The sequence below is a fragment of the Haliotis rufescens genome, unplaced genomic scaffold (genome assembly GCF_023055435.1).
Source record: "Haliotis rufescens isolate VD_foot unplaced genomic scaffold, xgHalRufe1.0.p SCAF_21, whole genome shotgun sequence".
Taxonomy (NCBI): domain Eukaryota; kingdom Metazoa; phylum Mollusca; class Gastropoda; order Lepetellida; family Haliotidae; genus Haliotis; species Haliotis rufescens.
In genome coordinates, this window is record NW_025963902.1 from 9,504,156 (window position 1) to 9,529,067 (window position 24,912).

General features: G+C 39.7%; 2 protein-coding genes across 3 annotated transcripts in view; one reads left to right on the forward strand and one right to left on the reverse strand.

Annotated features, from left to right (window-relative positions):
• Positions 1 to 1,337: 1,337 nt before the first annotated feature.
• Positions 1,338 to 13,660, forward strand: LOC124150821 (beta-1,3-galactosyltransferase 5-like). Its single transcript, XM_046522899.2, has 2 exons — positions 1,338 to 1,551; positions 11,469 to 13,660. Exon 2 carries the CDS (start codon positions 11,844 to 11,846, stop codon positions 12,840 to 12,842), a length of 999 nt encoding a protein of 332 aa, XP_046378855.2. The 5' UTR covers positions 1,338 to 1,551; positions 11,469 to 11,843; the 3' UTR covers positions 12,843 to 13,660.
• The window catches only part of LOC124150820 (p53 apoptosis effector related to PMP-22-like), a 33,667-nt gene continuing 22,083 nt past the window's right edge, over positions 13,329 to 24,912 (reverse strand). For both annotated transcript variants that reach the window (XM_046522898.2, XM_046522897.2), the window contains exon 4: positions 13,329 to 23,044. In XM_046522898.2, the coding sequence (XP_046378854.1) occupies positions 22,812 to 23,044 (233 nt within the window). In that variant the 3' untranslated portion in view covers positions 13,329 to 22,811. The remainder of the gene's footprint in view (positions 23,045 to 24,912) is intronic.

Genomic DNA, 24,912 nt, shown 5'->3' on the forward strand with positions numbered 1-24,912 from the left:
CATGGCACGACATATTAACTGTAGTAATATGAAAGAGTCATGGCACGACATATTAACTGTAGTAATATGAAAGAGTCATGGCACGACATATTAACTGTAGCAATCATGGCATGGCATATAACCTGTAGTGAGTGAGTGAGTGAGTGAGTGAGTGAGTGAGTTTGGTTTTACGCCGCTTTTAGCAATATTCCAGCAATATCACGGCGGGGGACACCAGAAATGGACTTCACACTTGGTCTTGGCCCGGGTCTTGGCGTGACGCGCGAACGCTTCAACCACTAGGCTACCCGACCGCCCTTTATAAACTGTAGTGATCATGGCATGACATATGAACTGTAGTAATCATGGCATGACATATTAACTGTAGTAATATCAAAGAATCATGGCATTGCATATAACTATAGTAAAAATGGCATGACATATGAACTATAGTAATATGAAGAATCGTGGCATGGCATATAACTGTAGTAATCATGGCATGACATATTAACTAGTATTATGAAAGAATCATGGCATGACATATTAACTGTTGTAACATTAGAATCATGGCACGACATATGAACCGTAGAGATCATGGCATGGCGTGTAACTGCAGTAATATGAAAGAATCATGGCATGACATATGAACTGTAGTAATCATGGCATGACATATTAACTGTAGTAATCATGGCATAACATATTAACATGTAATATGACAGAAATATGGCATGACCTATTAACTGTAGTAATATGAAAGAATCATGGCATAACCTTTTAACTGTAGTAATATGAAAGAATCATTGCATGACCTATTAACTGTAGTAATATGAAAGAATCATGGCATGACCTATTAACTGTAGTGATATGGGGGGGGGGGGGGGGGGGTGTTTGGTGGGGGCTTTACTTCTTTTGAGTATCATATCTATTACACTACTGAATCCCAACTCCCTCGTTGAGGGCCAAAGTAGCCTATTGAATGAAGTGTGCAGAGTTACGTTCTACAGTCGTGACAGGATCTGCTATTCTTGGGTTCGAATCCCAAATGCGTTCTCATCAGGAATCTATGTGTTTCAGTACCGTATCTTGGTTTTCATTTGAATGAAAAGCGTCTGACCTGCATCGCCTTCCGTCCACATTAAGCTCACGTCGCGATTAAACTGAAATACTGTTTAAACCCCGTTCATTCGCTTTACATGTCACTGCGTGTAGCGGGACTATCACGAGAGGGAAAGAGCCAAGAACGGACAAAAAGGTGCCAATATTTGCCTTGAGCATGCAACAAGCTGCAAACAGACATCTGTTGGTCGCCTTGGCACACCACCACGTCACAATGTCCCTCTCAGTCTGCCTCAGTCGCCCTCCCTATCTCGCTCTGTCTGACAGACACGACAACCAGGTGTTGCCGAGACAGCGAATTCAATCTTTAGCCATGTTCCAACCATAGACCAAGAGGCACCATTAACGGAGATCACTTCTTGGACCTATGTGGAGAATAGAACCTATGCCACTGTGATTGAAAGGTGACCGCACTACCTACGTGCCTATTGTCTATCGCCATGGTATGAGCTGCAGGTACGGATGCATCTTTTATTAGTTTTTTGTATTATGGCAGAAAATGCAATTGCCTATCTGTTCATTTTTGAAAACTTATGTCAACAAATCTAAACACGTTGAAATCAACAGTGTATCTTTCGACTTAAATATAAAAAATAAAGCTGATTATTTTTTATATTTCAGTCGAAAGATACTTGTGTTCATTTGAAACTATATACGTGCAAAATATGAAGAGAATTTAGGCATTATTGATCATATCTATTTCCATAATATGAATTATTGAATTTAATATGTAAAGTAGTATTATTTGTTCAAAGTAATCCACGGCATTGAAAAGGCTTCTGTAAAAGTCCCAAAATTGCATATGTGTTAACGTATACACTCTCTGTAAATAAACATCAATAAGGATTAGTAAAATTAACATGCGTACATATGCAACTTAGTGATATGTATAACCGACCAGTTATCAGTTTTAAAAGTTAATTTCCATTTTGTCAGTAAGACATTGCACGTTCGTCGGAGACAAACACCGTCTACATGTTTCATCACTTGCCTTGTCAGTGTCAGGCAAGCAGGCAAGACGCATGTAGATTTCAATAGTTAACGTGTCGGTGACGCTGTAATAGCTCGTGCTGCACGGGCGTGTCAATTTCACACTTGTCACATGAAAGGGTTCTTCCTCACCTTGCTTCATTGACAATTAGCGAACGGTAAACATATATTTGACTACGTGTTAATAAGAGCTATACGTTTACACGATCAAAATTAAACATTAAGGCAATATAAAAATATGCATATATTTAAAATATATATTTACACTACCTCCAAAGATGGACATTTATCTTATAAGCAAATATACGTTTGCACTCAAAGCCGTTTATATGGCCAATGTTGCATACCTTAGTTAATATTCATGTATGGGTGTAAAACAAATAAGTACATGCGTCATTTTTGAATGGGCTTATCCTTGGAGCACGTAGATATTAAATGATAAACTTTTCAATTTCGATAGGTATAATCACGCATGTTACACTCATTTTAGAATTTCAACATTCCGTTTTGCTTTGTTTGTTTGTTTCCTAACGCCGAACTCAGCAATATTCCAGCTATATGACGGCGGTCTGTAAATAATCCAGTCTGGACCAAACAATCCAGTGATCGATATCATGAGCATAGATCGACGCAACTGGGATACGATGACATGCATCAACCAAGTCAGCGAGCTTGATCACCGGGGTAGATCCGGGATAGAATAGGTCTTCAGCAACTCATGCTTTACGTAAAAGGTGACTGACTATGCTTGTCGTGAGGGGCGACTAACGGGATCGGGTGGTCAAGCTCCTGACATGGTTGATACATGTCATCGTGTCCCAGTTGCGTCGATGCTCATGACGTCAATCACTGGTCCAGACTTGGTTATTTACAGACCGCCGTCATATAGATGGAATATTGCTGAGTCCGGCATACAAACGTTCGGTATACTGTACGTCCGTAGTTATCTGGAGAAAGAGAGAGTAAGAACATTTTGACCTCCATTTAAACTGATTCAACTACAGAGAGAGCCGGTTACAGTGCAATTCTTCGACTCAGTTCCTATTTCCAGGCGAATCACTACGTATGTCTGGAACTCCGGTTAACTCGATATGTTTTTCCCAATGACTTCGAGTTAATGAAGTTCCACTGAATTAATACAGTAAACTACGGTTATAACGAACACGCTTATAACGAACTGACCGATATAACGAACTTATTTTTTAGTCCCGGCCATTTGTTGTATATATGATGTATATATGCTTATAACGAACTACGGTTATAACGAACTAAAATTAGTGGTCCCTTAGAGTTCGTTATAACCGTAGTTTACAATTCAGTAAGGGAAACCTTGGGAAAGAGTTTTTCCTGAGTGTTTCAGGAATTTACAAAACTACCGATATTTGCTTTCTATAATCACAGTACATCAAGACACGTGACCTGGTGTGATCACTGACTGTCACTGGATTGTGAGGTCCAGACTAGATTATTTACAGACCGCCGTCAAATAGCTGGAATATTGCTGAGTGCGGCGTTAAACAACAAACAAACAAAACCGACCGTCAGTGATCCACTTATATACTTGTCACCGCTATTAGCCTTTCACGTCCAAAGGAAACTGTTTGGGCAGATATTCGAGACTGATTATTATCTGGTGTTGATGTTTTATAGTTGCATACGTGTAAACCGTCATGCAGTTATCTCCCTTTGACTCGAACAGCTATGGTACAATATTTGCAGTTCTACCCTATTTTAAAACTTGGCCACAAACGTGTGACAATGGCATCCCAAAATGAATGGTATAGAAAGGCTCATTAAAGCTGTTTGGGCCAAGCTTAGATATGCATTCATCCATAAACTGTGAAATTTGAACAAAAGGTGTGTACCATGTTTAGAGAAGACAGGGCTTTGTGTACACCACAACAACAACAACAAAATAATTATTTAAAGTTACATCGTGTCTGCATGTAGATTTATTCGCTGATAATTTAAGTTATGAGTATATATATAGAGAATCTCACCCTCGTGTCTTTTGATATCAAATATATCAACACAAGTTGATAAAAGTGGGAAAAATACGAGGCTTGCCGAGGATTTTTTCCACTTTTATCGACAAGTGTTGATATATTTGATATCAAAAGACACGAGGGTGAGATTTTATTTATCATCCAACATCATTCTTCCAACTTTTTCAATTTGTAGAAAGTTATAAGCAGTGTCTTAAGTGTAAAAAGAACTACTAACAGCTTCAGTAGCAGAGCCATTAGTGATGTAATTTGATTGTGACGTCATGGTAACCAATGACGTCACAATGGTCTGCAAAGCATTGTGATGCAATTTCATTGCAGCGATATCTATCTCACCCAAGCGATATCTCCTGTGGGAGCCAGTTTTTGATGATAAATTTGCTTTTGCAATTTGAGACAACCTTTTCATGTAAAGTAACTTGTTACATGTGCCAAAGGAGAAAAGAAGGGCTGATATGTTTCGTGGACACCGTAACTCCGTAATTTTACAATATATCACTTTGTCGAGCTGATAAACCAAAAGGAAAAGAGCTGTTCTCCCTTTCTGTTTAAAATTATTTAATAGATAAATTATTATTCATAAATAACGACATGGCAGGAGTGAAAAAGTGCATATACTTTTTTATGTAATTGTGTTACAAGGAAACTATAGCCAGTATTTCAAGAAACACTTAACAGTTACAACATGAATGTCTTCTTGTTCAGTTTGAACATTACTTTCTATTTGTCATTAGTGTATATATTTCTCAACTACAATCAACCCTCATTACTCTTCAGTCTAAGACTTTCTGGAACGTCGACATTATGCCAAGGACATTAATATCCAGTGGCGTAGCTACCACCTAGCACAAAATACAAGTGCCTACGCTTTGAAATCGTTATACAGTAAACTACGGTTATAACGAACTCAAAGGGACTCCTATCTTTAGTTCGTTATAACCGTAGTTCGTTATAATCATATATACAGCATAACTACAGCAAATAGTCGGGACCAAAAAGTAAGTTCGTTATATCCGTCAGTTCGTTATAAGCGTGTTCGTTTTAACCGTAGTTTACTGTATGAGAAATAAATAAAATGAAATATTTTTTTAAGAAGGTGCTTTAGTGTGTTCTTTCAGTCGCTTGTTATAGTTACATGTTCTTTTGTTAAATTTAAGGGTGACCCGCCTACCAGTGTCAAAGTGGTCGTTGATAAGTTGGTTCGATGTTGTTATTTGCTTGTTATTTTCCTTTACCCTTTGATGTTATCACTGATTGTATTGGTCTATTCATATAAGTTTCACACCTATTTTGCCTTTTACGCCAAATGGAATCTGTTTAAGTGGATAATCTAGAGTGGTTATTCTCATACATGGACTATATATATTTTATGAGTGAGTGAGTTGGGTTTAACGCCGCTTTTAACAGTATTCCAGTTATATCACGGCGTGTCAGCTTAATGTGGGAGGAAAGCCCGAAGTGGTGCAGGTCTCAGATGTTTACCACTTCGGTGAAACCCACGAGCACGGGTATGGTGCTGACAAACCTAGAAACATAATTGGGGAGAACCGGGATTCGAACCCACAATCATAGGTTTCTGGTGTGCCCAAGGGACGCGACTCTGCACAGAGAATCGCGGCGCCTTAGACGACTGGGCCACCCGTGCCCCCATATATATATTTTATGAGGATATCTGGGTTTGATCACAATAATTATACTTAAAATGTGTTATGTACAGAATGTGGTAAGGATATTTTGTAATATCTCTGTTTCAAAAATGTTCCACATGTTTGCTTGTGTTTGTGTTTGTGGTTTATAGGCGTCATGAGTGTTTAAGAAAACAAAAAAGTACAGAAATATGATTACCTACATCATAATTTCCCCTAGCTATGCTCCTGATATCAAGAGCGAAGCTAGGGGAAATTAGGCTCCTGATATCAAGGGGGCGGTCGGATAGCCTAGTGGTTAAGCGTTCGCTCGTCACGCCGAAAACCCGGGTTCGATTCCCGACATGGGTACAATGTGTGAAGCCCATTTCTGGTGTCTCCCGCCGTGATATTGCTGTAATATTGCTAAAAGCGCTGTAAGACCACACTCACTCACTCACTCCTGATAGAAATAATTCGTTGATTCGAGTGTCTTGACTTGTGACGCAACAGTTCGGTACAACAAGGTTTCAACAAGAAAAGGACCTACATCGCGATCAACTTTCCAAAACTAAGTTATATTCAGTTTCAACAGGAACTATAGCTTCCTGTGTTCAAATTGTAGCACTCTGCTAACGTGGACAGCACATCCGTTGGGACTAAAGGCGACTAACGCAACGACCGCGACAACAAACGTTTATCAAGCACACCTCATGTGTATGCTATGTACACGCCGAGTGTTTGGATACAGGCGGGATCTGAAGGTATTTACAGACTCCGTTGAATTTGAAACAAAACGTCTGAGATTCTACAGCAAGTGCAACTCCCAAGTAGACGATATTTCCAAGATCGGATTGGATCAACGAAAAGTTGTTTATGTTAATATTTTTTATACGGGTATCCGGAGGTGTCTGTACTGACTGTACGAGTATACGGAGCTAAATGTAGTATACGGAGCTAAATGTAGTATACGGAGCTATATGCACTGACTGTATAGGAGTATACATGCGTATATACCTAACTGTACGGAGTCGTGTACTGAATGTACGGAACTGCCTGTACTGACTGTACGAGAATACGGAGCCTCCTGTACTGACTCTGCGAGTATACGGAGCTACCTGTACTGACTATACGGAACTGCCTGTACTGACTGTACGAGAATACGGAGCCTCCTGTACTGACTATACGGAGCTGCCTGTACTGACTGTACGAGAATACGGAGCCTCCTGTACTGACTATACGGAACTGCCTGTACTGACTGTACGAGAATACGGAGCCTCCTGTACTGACTATACGGAACTGCCTGTACTGACTGTACGAGAATACGGAGCCTCCTGTACTGACTATACGGAACTTCCTGTACTGACTGTACGAGAATACGGAGCCTCCTGTACTGACTATACGGAACTGCCCGTACTGACTGTACGAGAATACGGAGCCTCCTGTACTGACTATACGGAACTGCCCGTACTGACTGTACGAGTATACTGAGCTACTTGTACTAACTGTACGAATGTTCGGAACTGCCTGTACTGACTATACGGAACTACCTGTACTGACTGTTCGAGTATATGGAACTGCCTGTACTGACTATACGGAACTTCCTGTACTGACTGTTCGAGTATATGGAACTGCCTGTACTTACCATACGGAACTACCTGTACTGACTGTTCGAGTATATGGAACTGCCTGTACTGACTATACGGAACTACCTGTACTGACTGTTCGAGTATATGGAACTGCCTGTACTGACTATACGGAACTGCCTGTACTGACTGTACGAGAATACGGAGCCTCCTGTACTGACTATACGGAACTGCCTGTACTGACTGTACGAGAATACGGAGCCTCCTGTACTGACTATACGGAACTGCCTGTACTGACTGTACGAGAATACGGAGCCTCCTGTACTGACTATACGGAACTTCCTGTACTGACTGTACGAGAATACGGAGCCTCCTGTACTGACTATACGGAACTGCCCGTACTGACTGTACGAGAATACGGAGCCTCCTGTACTGACTATACGGAACTGCCCGTACTGACTGTACGAGTATACTGAGCTACTTGTACTAACTGTACGAATGTTCGGAACTGCCTGTACTGACTATACGGAACTACCTGTACTGACTGTTCGAGTATATGGAACTGCCTGTACTGACTATACGGAACTTCCTGTACTGACTGTTCGAGTATATGGAACTGCCTGTACTTACCATACGGAACTACCTGTACTGACTGTTCGAGTATATGGAACTGCCTGTACTGACTATACGGAACTACCTGTACTGACTGTTCGAGTATATGGAACTGCCTGTACTGACTATACGGAACTACCGTTACTGACTGTACGAGTATATGGAACTGCCTGTACTGACTATACGGAACTACCTGTACTGACTGTACGAGTATATGGAACTGCCTGTACTGACTATACGGAACTACCTGTACTGACTGTAGGAGAGTATGGAACTGCCTGTACTTACCATACGGAACTGCCTGTACTGACTATACGGAGCTATATGTACTGACTGTACGAGTATATGGAACTGCCTGTACGAGTATATGGAACTGCCTGTACTGACTATGCGGAACTACCTGTACTGACTGTTCGAGTATATGGAACTGCCTGTACTGACTATACGGAGCTATATGTACTGACTGTACGAGTATATGGAACTGCCTGTACGAATATACGGAACTGCCTGTAGGAGTATACGGAGCTACCTGTACTGACTGTACGATTATATGGAACTGTCTGTACTGACTATACGGAACTGCCTGTACTGACTACGAGTATATGGATCTGCCTGTACTGACTGTACGAGTATACGGAACTTCCTGTCCTGACTGTGCGAGTATACGGAGCTATTTGTACTGACTGTACGAGTATATGGAACTGTCTGTACAGACTATACGGAACTGCCTGTACTGACTACGAGTATATGGATCTGCCTGTACTGACTGTACGAGTATACGGAACTTCCTGTACTGACTGTACGAGTATATAGAACTGCCTGTACTGACTAAACGAATATACGGGAGTGTCTGTACTGACAATACGAATATACGGGAGTGTCCGTTCTGACTTTACGAGTTTACGGTAGTATCTGTACTGACTATACGAGTATACGGTAGTGTCTGTACTGACAATACGAATATACGGAAGTGTCTGTTCTGACTTTACGAGTATACGGTAGTGTCTGTATTGACTATACGAGTATACGGTAGTGTCTGTACTGACTATACGAGTATACGGTAGTGTCTTTACTGACAATACGAATATACGGGAGTGTCTGTACTGACCATACTAATATACGGAAGTGTCTGTTCTGACTTTACGAGTATACGGTAGTATCTGTACTGACTATACGAGTATACGGTAGTGTCTGTTCTGACTTTACGAGTATAAGGGAGCGTCTGTACTGACTATACGAATACACGGAAGTGTCTGTACTGACTTTACGAGTATACGGTAGTATCTGTACTGACTATACGAGTATACGGTAGTGTCTTTACTGACAATACGAATATACGGAAGTGTCTGTACAGACTATACGAGTATACGGTAGTGTCTGTTCTGACTTTACGAGTATACGGATGTGTCTGTACAGACTATAAGAATATACGGGAGTGTCTGTACTGACTATACGGGTATACGGAAGTGTCTTTACTGACTAAACGAGTATACGGTAGTGTCTGTACTAACTATACGAATATACGGGAGTGTCTGTACTGACCATACTAATATACGGAAGTGTCTGTCCTGACTTTACGAGTATACGGTAGTATCTGTTCTGACTTTACGAGTATACGGTAGTGTCTGTTCTGACTTTACGAGTATAAGGGAGTGTCTGTACTGACTATACGAATATACGGTAGTGTCTGTTCTGACTATACGAGTATACGGTAGTATCTGTACTGACTATACGAGTATAAGGGAGTGTCTGTACTGACTATACGAATATACGGTAGTGTCTGTTCTGACTATACGAGTATACGGTAGTGTCTGTACTGACTATACGAGTATACAGTAGTATCTGTACTGACTATACGAGTATACGGTAGTGTCTTTACTGACAACACGAATATACGGAAGTGTATACAGTAGTATCTGTACTGACTATACGAGTATACGGTAGTGTCTTTACTGACAACACGAATATACGGAAGTGTCTGTACAGACTATACGAGTATACGGTAGTGTCTGTTCTGACTTTACGAGTATACGAAAGTGTCTGTACAGACTAAGAATATACGGTAGTGTCTGTACTGACTATACGGGTATACGGAAGTGTCTTTACTGACTAAACGAGTATACGGAAGTGTCTGTACTGACTTTACGAGTATACGGTAGTGTCTGTACTGACTATAAGAGTATACGGAAGTGTCTGTACTGACTATACGGGTATACGGAAGTGTCTTTACTGACTATACGAATTTTACGGAAGTGTTTGTACTGACTATACTAGACTAACATTTAGTCTCTGAAATGAACATATCGTACAGAAAAAAACAGTTGTTAAATTATCTAAATAAAAATATAATAAAAAGGAGCCCAAAGACTCTCTTCATTTTCCTGATACTGCAGTAATCTAGACTTGCCAAACATTATTGACTTGCATGGGCTTTACTTGATATATTTGTATCAGGGTCTGTAAGACTATGACTATACGAGTATATGGAACTGCCTGTACTGACTGTAGGAGTATATACAGAGCTGTGTGTATTGACTATGTGTACGGACCCGTGAAGATCCGGTGTAGAATAGGTCTTCAGCAACCCATGCTTGCCGTAAAAGGTGACTATGCTTGTCGTAAAAGGCGACTAACGGGATCGGGTGGTCAGGCTCGCTGACTTGGTTGATGCATGTCATCGATCCCAATTGCGTGGATCGATGTTCATGATGTAAATCACTGGATTGTTTGGTCCAGACTCGATTATTTACAGACCGCCGTCATACAGCTGGAATATTGCTGAGTGCGGCCTTAAACAACAAATAAACAAACAAAACAAAAGAGTATGTGTACGTCAGTACGGAGATATCTGTAATTATCGTCTGGACGAGTATATGGAGATGTCTCGTTTAACAAACTGTACAATCACGTGGAGTAAACAGAGCGGCGTGAACGTGTCTTTGAGGACAGCGAGGGGGATTTTACGACGCTTTGTCTCATTGCTTCAGTGCATGTCGTCACAAGCTTCCACGGCCTATCCCAATATAATTTGCCGGCCCTGAGATATAGCTTAATAGCAAAATCATTCTTGTCTCCATTTAAGAGATGCGAGGTTTCACGATCATATGTCAACTTTCAGTCAAGGCATGAGCGTCGGGAACTAACATAAAGCTTCTCTTTATTTAGGTTTAGTTCTTGCCGATACTGAATTACTTAATACAGATTGCGACTTGCATACTTGTTCCTTTGCCCTGCTAGTGATGTGACCTTCATCAAGCCTGAATATATCTATGGCCACAGCCTGAAACGTCAGTCGCCCCACAGTTATGGGTATAAAGAGTGAGTGAGTGAGTGAGTGAGTGAGTGAGTGGGTGGGTGGGTGAGCGAGCGAGTGGGTGAGTGGGTGGGTGAGTAAGTTGAATTTAACGCCACTTTAAAGGGAAAACGTAAACTAATCAACACTGACAGAATCGATCATATTATTAATAATCACAAAATATTGCAACTATTGACACTCTAGGGCGTTATGACAGATATATACAGGTATAAATGAATGTATATGTATTGTGTTTCAGGTTCTATGGGATCCATCCACCTATCCAAGTGAAATGAAGGCGCACCAATGGTGGACCATTTGTATCATTTTCAAGGATTATCGTGAAAGTTGTTAATATATGGAAATCGTTGTCATGGACCTCAGACGGAATCTTTTCTGAAATACCTGGACATCCAGAGAATGGTCGTCCCACGTCCCCATGACATGACGCATGACATCTGCAGTGTTGTACAAACATGGAGTCCGAATACACGGAGTTTCATATGAATTTATGATGCATTTTCACTTCATCTCATATCCAATCCACCGCCACATAAAGGAATGTACACTGTTCAGTCAATATATCTTTCAGCGTCTGTCTAAAACTTGAAACAATGCCCAAGTATCTACAGTGATGTTCAGATTTAACTACCATCACCTCCGACTACCACGGTCCTGCATCAGCTACGCCATCTTGCTCCTAATTGGGAGTATTATTTTGTGCATTACTATTATAAAGTCCCCTTGTAGGTTTGTAAACCTGACTCGATGCTGCTGTATTCAAAGTACCAGGCCACCGTCCTCCAAATTCCCCTTCCCCAGGAACAACATCAGTGACAACACTAACTTCATCCTCAACTCCGACCACTGTAGACTTCGGGCACCTGTGTGGATGGTCATCGGGGTCATATCTCGTGCAAGTAACTTCCATCAACGACATGCCATCCGGCACACGTGGGGGTCAGTTGTCCGTCGAACGCCAGCCAGAAACGTCTGTCTCATATTCCTGGTTGGTCTGTGCCATCCGTCCGTACAGGTGCTGCTAGAGGCGGAGCACAAGCAGTATGGCGACGTAGTCCAGGTGAACGCAGACGACACGTACCAGAACCTGGTATGGAAGAGCGTTGCGTTGTTAAAATGGACGGCCGAGTTTTGTACAAGTTTCAGCTTCTTGTTGAAGATCGATGATGACGTTTTCGTAAATTTGGAACAGCTCTTCAATACACTTGATATGTTTGAGTCTGTGCCTAGGTTTATCATGGGTCAGATAAACAGACGTAGCCAGCCAAAAAGGAGATCAATGTCTAAATATTACGTCTCAAGAAACGATTATCCCGACGACTTTTATCCAACATACGTCGCCGGTGCTGCCTACGTCATTTCCGGTTTACTGACACGTGACCTCCTGGAGGTGATTCCAAACTCTCCGTTAGTGCACGTGGAGGATATTTTCATCAATGGAATCTGCGCGCAGCGAGTGGGGGCTCTTCTTGTTGGTGACTGCGGTTTCTCCACTCGACATGTTAAACTCGAGCATATACTGTGGTACCCAGATCGACTCACATTTCACGGATATACCCCAAGTGGGATGAAAGAACTGTGGAAACAAACAAGACAAGTTGCTTCCAATTAGTAAAGACAGAGGTCATAAATTATTGCCAAGAATTTGTCCAGGATTATTGCACTCATATAGCGACGTGTGTGTGGCTGCTTGTAGTAGTCTGGACTAATACCGAATTTATAGTACTAGACCATCAATGCCGAGGCCCAGGCAGGGTAACAACAAATACCATCTTTTAAGATCTGACAAGGCAGGGGAACGAACAACCAGCCTTCCGCTCTCCAGCCAGCTCTATCCACTACACCACCAATGGAGTATACACGTGAAAGGAAAGACAACACTCCAACTTAAAGTATTGAAATATGGGTGGCTTTTTCTTCATAGATTCGAAATCTGCTTATTGTGGACTATAATCATGACTGGTTTGACCTGTGTGCTATGCTGATTGCCACCTGGTGACTAAGCAATAAAATAAAATAAAAAAACTAATTAAAGCGGTGCTGGCAAGACGACTGAATTTGGAGTATTGCTGCCCATAAAGAAGAAAACTCAGAGCAATTAATAAAAAAGGTATTGCTTTATTTGTTATATAGATAAACAAGCTAACAGAATAATGCCAAGTGAAGCCTAGATAGGTGGGTGCCTACATAGCAACTACATTCATCTCAGCCTGAAGTTTACAAGACATCAGCAGCTACCCATGTGGTAACAAATCTGAACAGAAAGTTTCTCACTGTGCACCAAAATGTTAGATAAATATTCCTCTTGCTGGTCTTGATGCCATTACTTTCATAAATTTTCAAAAGTCCTACAGAGTCAATTCAAAGAGTTTTAACTATCATGTACATGTATAACAATCAACACATCCCATTAGCAGATATAACTAAGAAGGTCTCTTCAAAATTATTATCACAATATGTTTTTTCTTTCAACTTTGAAATATCTTTATCAGGTTTCTGATTCTTGCAAAGCGTTAAAAACATTTTGTTGACAGATACAATATGGCGTTTAGAAATATACATAAAAAAATGTTTCAGAAAATGCTACGACCAGCTCAATCCCATTTGTTCTGATATGGAAGATATCAAGATGCAGGTGCTGGAAATTTCATCGTTGATTTCCTCTTGAAATAAAAGATAACAAAAATAAAAACCAAACTGTTAACAATATGGTACAATAGCCTTCAAAATTATTATATTTCACTTGTGCAGAATTTAGGATAGGGTAATCGAGTAAACAATCAAATTAATTGTTCTCAGGAGTAACGCTTCTAAATATATAATCATGAATTCAAATGTTTCAGCTGATCACATCCAGTAAGACAATGTATAACAGGAGAGTGTACCATAATAAAGACATGACCTGATTGATGAAGATTAACTTGAGGTACTAGATAAGCCATAAATAGCAAACCAACACAATGAGGCGTATATGAACAAAATATAAAAATATGTTTTACAATCACAAGTCACAACCACATCTTCAAAGGGTCTATTGCAACCTAAAGGCAGGCCTTGTTCCTAGACGATCAGCGAACAGGTTCTCATGCTCTGTCTTCAACAAAACCACAGTTTCATGCTGTCCTATCCATTACATTTGAATAAGGTCACAACAAATAAAATAACTGTTCTTCGAATATCTTCAAAGTTTTTGGGACAAATTATTATTGACAGCCAGAAAGTAATCAGTGACAACAGAATATATTCCTCTAAATCAATAGTATCTGTTATAGAAATTCAAACATATAGTAATATATTACCATCTGTAAGAAATGTTATTTTTGTGATAATACTTTCTTCGTAAAGTACAGATTCTAGTACTTTTTGGGGTTGAGAACCATCCAGTATTCAAACCAACACTCTCAGAGTGAGGCACCTAAACGCCAGCACACAAAGTCAGCAATCTAACCCACTCATCCACCGAGGCTTCCACAAAAATGAAAGTCTGACGACTGGTGGTCTAGATCCCATACTTTGTGTACCCCTCTGAGTGTAAACCATGTGTTATGAGAAAATAGCAAAATCCTTTCATCTTTGAATAAACAACAAAATTGTAATTTTCATAACAAAACTAATTAATTAAAAACATTTTTGAAGAACAAATAGAGGACTTGTTGTGGAAATACTAAAATATACATATGAAAAACAAATATCACCTAACAAACATTTGTTCTAGAACCATATTTCACTCATAATTTAAACAAAAATAATGCCTAGCCATGAGTCCTAAAAGTTTGATCTAGACCCACAACATGCACAACATGACCTCAGCCATTGTCTACAAGTCTATGAAGTTCCTACTGGACATCACACAACATCTGAGCGCTGAGAAGGATTTCATCCATAGCGGTCACAACCTAATGAAACCAAGCTGATTTTCCAGCTGCCAAATTGTATCAGAACTGTTAAACCTGAAGCAATAGGCTCTTACACACACAATCAACCTTCCATGTTGAGAAAGAGTGCCTCCAGACCATTACATGAAGCGATCTTACGTATGTGATCGTACCTCCCATACTTTAACACAGAATTGCGGTCATCGTAGCACTAAGATCGCTTTGTGGAACTGGTCAAGATTAGCATGATTAACACTGCCATTCTCCTTAACTAGATAATTAATCAACTAATTGATAATTAATTGACATGATCAAAACAAAGTGAAAACATCCACCAAAACCATTTGTATCAAGTAATTAGTAAATATGCTAATGTATGTGAATAAAATAATCGTTAAACATTAATCACACAAAATTAACACATTTGCCATATTTCAATCTTCAATACGTTTAACCTATGGTGATTATACCATGGAATGGTTTAGACCATCACGCTGGCCATCATATACAACAGGTACACAATCAGCCACAGGATACATACGGAGATCTAGGAAGATATATAATCTAGGAACATATTTCAGATACCTTGCAATATGTAAAAAATCATAAAACAAGCATGAGTAACATAATGTGGATGCACGTGTAATCTGTTCGGTTCTGGCAGTCAGTAAATCTCATCTTGAAGTGCCAAAGAAGCCGAACAATCTATGAACACAGAGTTTACTTGTGAGGTTGGACTTCTTGTTTCTTTCAATGCAACATTTTGGTACACGTTTGATGTGAATTTCACCTGTAGTCTGTCTCCCAGACCCAAGAAAATAAATTCAAAATGAATCCAACTCAAGTCTAGAATGATTTGGCAATGCTCTAGGCCTGGTATTAAGCATTGTTCTGGGCAACATCTGGATCTTAATTTTTTGTTCAGTAGATATATATTTTCAAAACGAGATAACTTTACTTTGGGAACTAAATGTTAGTCTTCTTCACCGGTACTGAAATGCTGCACTGAAAGAACAAAATAATGGATGTCCATTAGTCAATATTGTCTTCAGTCAGATCATTCAATTCAGCTCATCATGAAGATTCGTTTCTTGGTCAATCAAGCAACTATGTCTTTGGGGACATCATGAAGGAAATCCACACATGATATATCAGAATGTATGCTTCGTGAGCTATGTATTATCTTAAGACCTTCCTGCATGAGCCTCACAGAGCAACAGAATGTGCTTCTACAAAAATGGTAAATTCTATAGGCTAGCTCTGGCATGAGATTCACATGACAATCTACCTGGTGATGAGAAAATATAGACACACATAAGCCGTTTACATGAGTAAACGTGAACGCATGACAGTGCACTGATGGCACCTTAAGTTACAACATGTATCAGAAACAAATAGGAGAAAAAAACAAGCATTATTAATTGGTGGTACCATATTCACTGTAATAAGTGCCCGAGCTCTTAAAAAAATGGACAAAGGGTCTGCTAATCAAAACCAAACACAAGTTAAAATTCTTTTCAGAGGTTGAATGGTAATGAACAAATTAATTTCAAACTTCGACTCAACCTAAATGTTATTGATAATAGTTACAATGCAATTATATGCCCCTTCCATGCTATTGTTTTCTGTAAAAAACACAAAAATAAGGCTGTCCCTGTAGGGATGCTTACAAATATTACTTACCAACTGATCTAGAATTTGGTCAGGGGGAGGTTTTGCAGCAGGGTGCTTAATACAGTGACTATGGTACCTTGTATGCTAATACAGGCATGGGTCTGTGATAAAACAGCCAAATACACAATGCATGTGCAACGTTTTCTGATTAGGTGCATGATGAGTACCATATTTGACATAGTAAGCGCCCAGCTCTAATAAGCGGTGATATTTGTTCATATATTGGCTAGTGAACAATCCCAATTAGCACCCCTTCCGATTGATCAATGTACACAAGACTTATTTATTCGAGTATAATACCCACTCATGTGTAATATGCACCCTTATTTATTGGCAAAAATATATCTGTCGTATATAATATGCACAGACTTTTCGTTTGTATCATTTCACGCTGTCAGCATAAACCACGAAATTGACGATCGTTCAACTCTGTGTGTTTTTTTCACCAATTTTTTATTCTACGAGAGCCCCCTATTTTTGAGAGCGCCCTGGGTGCTTACTACGTCAAATACAGTAGTTGTTTTTCATGATCAACTGAGTTTTGTTTTCGATCAACATTAATAAATACATCAGAAGTAAAAATATTGAACACACGAACACAGATTTGCTGACAATCCCTGCTACAAATCAACAACTGAGACAGAGGAGGAAAAAAAGACAGTCAACCTTGGAAATTAACCAGCAAAAAGATGACAAGATAACTGAACTTTCCATCATTTGTTGTCTACACAAGTAATAGCAGCTTAGAATTAAATCTCAAGTTAATTGGACAGTTCCGGGTGGGAAAAAATAAAGCTGATCTATTATATTGTTCATGATATTATACTTATTATACATCCTGTTGTATAGCATAAGAGTAGAATTAATTTCTAAATGGACCCATGAGAGTAAAAATATATTGAATATGAATGCTTTAACCACAAGGCTATCCCAGCGCCCCTCTGAATAAGTATTAACCAAATAGGCCATACTTTATTTATTTTATGTTTCACAGAGTTATCCAGTTTTTCCACACAAGGTCAGTCACGCCGCTTTTAGCAAGATTCCAGAAAATCACAGCGGGGGACACCAGAAATGGGCTTCGCACATTGTACCAATGTCGGGAATCAAATCCGGGTCTTCGGCGTGACGAGCGAATACTTTAACCACTGGGCTACCCAACCGCCCCACTGGCTTTTTGAATCACTGATAGTGATGTAGCCATGGAATTGTTGTACAACATTAGATTGTATAAGCGGGTCTAAATTACTAGTGGGAGACATTATAGAAATAAACCTTTTTATGTTTAATTTATTTCTTTTCCAGCTGCTTCAACTTTCAGAAAGTTTCTGAATGAATTACCACAATGATAATGAAAGTGTCTGTCACTCTATATTGGCCTTATATTTCCCGGGTTGACTGTCATCAGAAATGTTATCTAATAAATATCAAGCACCAAATATAGATCAACCAACACAACATTACAAGCAAATCATTTAGAAAAAGACAATCGTATGTTGTAAGTATTATGCAAAACATGAGATGAAGACACTGCAGTGGAATATTCACATATTGTATAACTTAGCAGAAAAATATAACATCAAGATTTCCTTACAATACACTTAAAAAAACTAATCATTGCAATGAGTATTTACATTTGCTACAGTGGAGTGAGAACTGGGTTGTGTTTTACCTTCCTTCCAGCACTACAGAAGCTGATATACCTCCACCATAGTGAGTGAATGGGTGAGTTTAACTCCGCTTAGAACAGTATTCGTGTCATATCACGGCTCGTCAGCTAAATGTGAGAGGAAAGCCCGAAGTGATGCAGTTCTTCGATGTTTACCACTTTAAGAAACATAATCAGGGTGAACAAGGATTCAAACCCACAATCATAGGTTCCTGGAATGCCTAAGGGAGGCTACTCTGCACAGATCATTACAGCGTCAAAGTCTGGGTCAAAATATTATGTCCATTGTTTTCTGGTATATTTTTTTTAACCAAATTTCAGCCCCCTCTTCAGCATAAAGAATGGCAGGTCCTGTCCCTGGCTTCAAGGCCACTAAAACCATGACACGAGTAACAGAAAATATTAAACAGTTCAGCAGTTCTACAGGAATGTGCGAAGACACTAAATGGTTAATTCATCAAAATAATTTCAGTGACAAATAACACTACCCTGGTTAGTCAAGCAGTCATATCATTTTCATAATCATCAATTCAGAAAATCTAATATTATTAGGCAATAAAAAGACAGCTGTGTGATGATATGGTTAAACACTGTTTTTCAACACCATTTGATATCATGGCGTGTGAGCTTCATGAGGGAGAACGTTTTAAAGAAATTCAGATCATAGAGGTTCAACATGTTGACTACCACCACGGTTATGGTGTCCATACACCAAGGATCAGAAACAGGAAATCGGGATTCAAACTCACAACCATCAACATCAGCAAACTGATGTACTTGATAGAGAAAGACATAGAACAACATAGCTGTATGAAACAATGACAAAACAATTTAATTAAAATGAGGTCTTTTTTCCCGATACGATAATTCTCGGAGTGAAGATCTGAGGACACTACATAGAAGGTGAGCTTACTGATCAGCCAATCAGCATCAAGGTTTCTAAATTCTGAGTATCAGTGTGTGTAGCATTCACACCAGTATATCGTATTTCTGTATCTTGATACAGTCAAAACACCCTTTCGTGAGTATACACAATGAAGTGAGTGAGTATGGTTTTACGCCGCTTTTAGCAATATTCCAGCAATATCATATCACTAGAAATGGGCTTCTCACATTGTACCTGTGTCGGTAATCGAACCCGGGTCTTCGGCGTGACGAGCGAACGCTTTAACCACTAGGCTACCCGACCGCCCCTATACACAAACAAAGCCTCCACCTTATACTGTTGTGGATATTTTATACACTCTGCTGTTGGTGAGTTCCATGGCCTCTACACCAAAGAGAGAGAGTCACGGAAAGCATGTGTCCTGATTGGGTTTTCTGTTGTTAAAATACAAATTTCCAAATCGGTGGAGTAAAGAAATGAAGCCACATCAGTCTAGAGATCTGACTGACGAGTGAGTTTAGAAATCTGATTGCCTAGTAAGTGAGTGAGTGAGTGAGTATGGTTTTACGCTGCTTTTAGCAGGATTCCAGTAATATTACAACAGGGAACAGCAGAAATGGCTTCACACATTGGACCCATGTGGGGAGTCGAACCTGGGTTTTCCGCATAATGAGAAAATGCTTTAACCGCTAGGCTACCCCACCGCCCATCTGATTGACAAAAGAGCCATGCATCCTTCACTTACAGATGGTACGGTACAGATGCAGCTGTCAAATGTTTACTTAGGGTTCACCTGATGTGACCTTCTGCAGAGGTGTCCTCAGATCTTAAGGAGGCTAAAAAAATTAATAGTCTTGGTTCTCAGGCACCGCCCGCATCATCATAAAGTCTGCCGCATGTTTCATTTTTAATTCCATTTTTGAAAAAAAAATAAAAATCCAAATACTTCAAAACAATGCGATCCATTACTGCACGCAGTTATTTTCCTTCACATGTGCACTGGTGTATGCAGATCTTGTGTTATGGTCATGGTGGCAATAGGAGTTTGTATGCTTGTTTATGTAGGGAGGCCCTTTCCCAGGTTGATGGTACACAACTGTTTATTTGCTTACATACTAGTTTGAACAAGCAACAAAAAAACAACCGCCCACCCGCAATATATTTTAAAAGTCATTGATTGAGAACCAACTCTTATTTTTTTAAGCCTGAAGGTCAGTATCGTATCAGCATAAATGATATGATTTTAATGAGATTGTCACAAAAATAAGGGAATATCAAGAAATAGGCATTATTGCATTTAAGTTAATCATCCACCAAACCTATACCAGCTATATGTACAACAGAACACAGTTTGTAATTCCAATTCCAAACAAATTAATCAAACGATCAACAGATCAAATCTACAGATCAAACAAATAGAACAGCCATATATTCACACTACCTTCAACTGACTTCAAACATCTATTCAGGGGACATAACTCTTGTTCCCCTCATCACATGGCTGTACTTGCATATTGTAGCTCATGGTAATAGGAAGGCACCAGCACCATGCTCTGTGAGTGGACTATATACATGGACATATATATACACATGGACGTAAAAATGGACGTGTTAGTGTGGACATCATCAGTGTTATTACCGGGGACAGACTTTTCATTCTCGTGTGTAAGGAATTGAAACTTAATAAACTTAACATCTGATTAAAAAAATATCTGGTCAGTTACAACAAATAATTATAATTTTTTGGTAAGGCCAGAACAATAGGTTTCTCATTTCACCTGAATTTAGCAACAGAAAAAACAAATATACACCTCATGTACATAAGGGCTTGGACCAGTCACAATTTACCACCCTAAATTACATCACAATTTAAAAAGCAATCCTCAACTCCAGGTCTAAAACAATCCTTGCATGATTCATTTATATGTCAATGTTTGTGACAATCATTCATTAAGAACAGCTCCAGCTGCTACACCAAATTCCACAATCCTTACAATCCCGTGGTCCCCAATCTGCCTACATGGAGAACATAACAGCTGTCCCCTAGCAGCACCAAGTACAGGATCCCCCTGTAACCATGGCAACATAAATACAAATATATACAGAACAAGAGCTACAGATAGCACTATGATGGACATATACATACACTGAACCAACAAAATAAGGGATCAGGAACATATTTGGGGATATTTTTTGTAGTGGAGACTGAACACAAAGTTTCATCAAAATGTCAACAACAAAAATCATTATCCCTAACACTTTTTGTTCAGTGTAGGTCTTCAAAGTATGTGTCATTACCTTGTCATAAAAAATCCATAAAAAAAAGATGAAGGATGATAATACAGGCTTGATCAACGTGAATCAATGGACCACAAGCACTTGGTATGGTAAAAATCCTGTGCTTTCATATCCTGTTACGTTCTGAATTGAAACAGAAATCCTATCAGTCTAAGAAATCATTATAGAACAAAGCCTGAACATAAGTCATATTAAGTTGGTCAACAACATGTCCATAAAGGTGAATGATTATGTATACAACGATATCCACTACATCGAATAGCAAAGAAAATGGCCAACAATGACAGAGATTCTAACAATACAGGCAATGCAAGCTTGAGGCTTGCATTCTAATTGTTTCACATTCAGCATTTATATAAGGCAATCAGTAGGGCCAGACATTTTTTCTTTCTTTTTTTTTTTGCTTACAAAATTTCTACAAACAATTTCAGGTTGGTAGGTAGCTAAAAATAAAATTATTTAAACCAATTATTTTATTTCCTCAAAATGTTAAGAAGGTAGAAAAATAGAAAAAAGTGGGGAAGGAAGGCATAGGGATTCATCATATTTCATTGTGGCTTAAGGTTTTGAGATAAAGTTTCAAAAGATTTAATCATAGTATTTTAAATAACTTATTTATATTGATTAAGACAGAAAATGATTATTTTTCTGGTTTGTGGAATAACATAACCACTGTTTCTCATTTTTAATTAGTTTTCACATTTCAAATTTTGGGAGTCAGAGAATTTGTGATCCAAATTTAAAAAAAGACTGGGGTGAGCTTGGTGCCTGTGTTGAATAAGACCTGGAATCGGTAACAGATTAGTGATGCATGTGGCAGTTAGCATCTCTAGTGCAAGATTATAGGTTGGCATAGTTGAAAACATATTCTGTGTCTCATACAAGTCTTGCATTTAATTCACGCTCATGTTAATTTCAAGATTTACAGTATTCCAGCAACATGATGCCATAGGTCACCAGGAACCGATTCACATTGTAACCCATGTGAAGAATCGAACCCAGGCCTTGTGACATCAAACACTTGAACCACTCAGCTATCCCACCTCCCAAACATGATAAAGAGAAAGAACATGGTCTATATTGCCCCACCACTCTACACATGTCACAGGCCTCTTCCAGCTCATGAGATGTGTGTCCGTTAATGAGATGGGGATCAATGAGATGGCTTGCTGCCCGTGTCTAGTAGCTGTTGTTGTAGTAGGCCGGCATGGAGGTCTTCTCTCGGCTCACTTCCTGGTCCTCCTGCTTGATGAAGAAGAAGATGGAGGCCCCGAGGAGGAAGAAGAGCCCACCAAGAGTCACGCCATATGTCCAGTCAATGTCATAGCGTTCCAGGTCACTACGATGAGCTTCCGATATGTCTTCAGAGAACTTCACCGGGAAGATGATCACCGATATCAGGATGAACAAAGCTGTAACCATAGCAATGGCACATTACCATACGCTCCTTGACTCCATTCCACAATTACTATTGTTCAATATTTCAGTGGATCATCATGATAATTCTTTGAACAGTCACCAAAAAAGAATACAGATATTCAGTTACCATGGTTATATATATATAAATAACCACAGTACCATACTATGCTCATAATGGTCATAAATCATGGTTCAGTAACCATAGCAACACCCAGTCTTGGCAATTGGTCCTTTAAACACTTGCAGACAATTCACCAGAAAACTGCTACTTCTTGTCTATTTGCTGTCATATAAGTTTATAGAATATTCCAGCTATATGAGTGGTCTGTAAATAATCCAGTCTGTGCCAAACAATCCAGTGATTGACGTCATGAGCATTGATCTAAGTAACTGGGATATGATGACATGCATAAACCAAGTTAGCGAGTCTGGCCACCCAATCCCGTTCATCGCCCTTTGAGACAAGCATGGGTTGCTGGAGATCACTTCTAACCCAATCAGGACAATAATGAGTAAATGAAGACCAATTCTAACCCAGATCTTCAAGGGGACGAGTATGTGTTACTGAAGACCAATTCTAACCCAGATCTTCAAGGGGACGAGTATGTGTTACTGAAGACCAATTCTAACCCAGATCTTCAAGGGGGACAAGTATATGTTACTGAAGACCAATTCTAACCCAGATCTTCAAGGGGACGAGTATGTGTTACTGAAGACCAATTCTAACCCAGATCTTCAAGGGGACGAGTATGTGTTACTGAAGACCAATTCTAACCCAGATCTTCAAGGGGACAAGTATGTGTTACTGAAGACCAATTCTAACCCAGATCTTCAAGGGGACGAGTATGTGTTACTGAAGACCAATTCTAACCCAGATCTTCAAGGGGACGAGTATGTGTTACTGAAGACCAATTCTAACCCAGATCTTCAAGGGGACGAGTATGTGTTACTGAAGACCAATTCTAACCCAGATCTTCAAGGGGACGAGTATGTGTTACTGAAGACCAATTCTAACCCAGATCTTCAAGGGGACGAGTATGTGTTACTGAAGACCAATTCTAACCCAGATCTTCAAGGGGGACAAGTATGTGTTACTGAAGACCAATTCTAACCCAGATCTTCAAGGGGGACAAGTATGGGTTACGGAAGACCAATTCTAACCCTGATCTTCAAGGGGGGCAAGTATGGGTTACGGAAGACCAATTCTAACCCAGATCTTCAAGGGGACGAGTATGTGTTACTGAAGACCAATTCTAACCCTGATCTTCAAGGGGGACAAGTATGGGTTACGGAAGACCAATTCTAACCCTGATCTTCAAGGGGGACAAGTATGGGTTACGGAAGACCAATTCTAACCCAGATCTTCAACGAGGGCAAGTATGGGGGGTTACTGAAGACCAATTCTAACCCAGATCTTCAAGGGGGACAAGTATGGGTTACTGAAGACCAATTCTTACCCAGATCTTCAAGGGGACAAGTATGGGTTACTGAAGACCAATTCTAACCCAGATCTTCAAGGGGGACAAGTATGGGTTACTGAAGACCAATTCTAACCCAGATCTTCAAGGGGACGAGTATGTGTTACTGAAGACCAATTCTAACCCAGATCTTCAAGGGGACGAGTATGTGTTACTGAAGACCAATTCTAACCCAGATCTTCAAGGGGACAAGTATGGGTTACTGAAGACCAATTCTAACCCAGATCTTCAAGGGGGACAAGTATGGGTTACTGAAGACCAATTCTAACCCAGATCTTCAAGGGGACGAGTATGTGTTACTGAAGACCAATTCTTACCCAGATCTTCAAGGGGACAAGTATGTGTTACTGAAGACCAATTCTAACCCAGATCTTCAAGGGGGA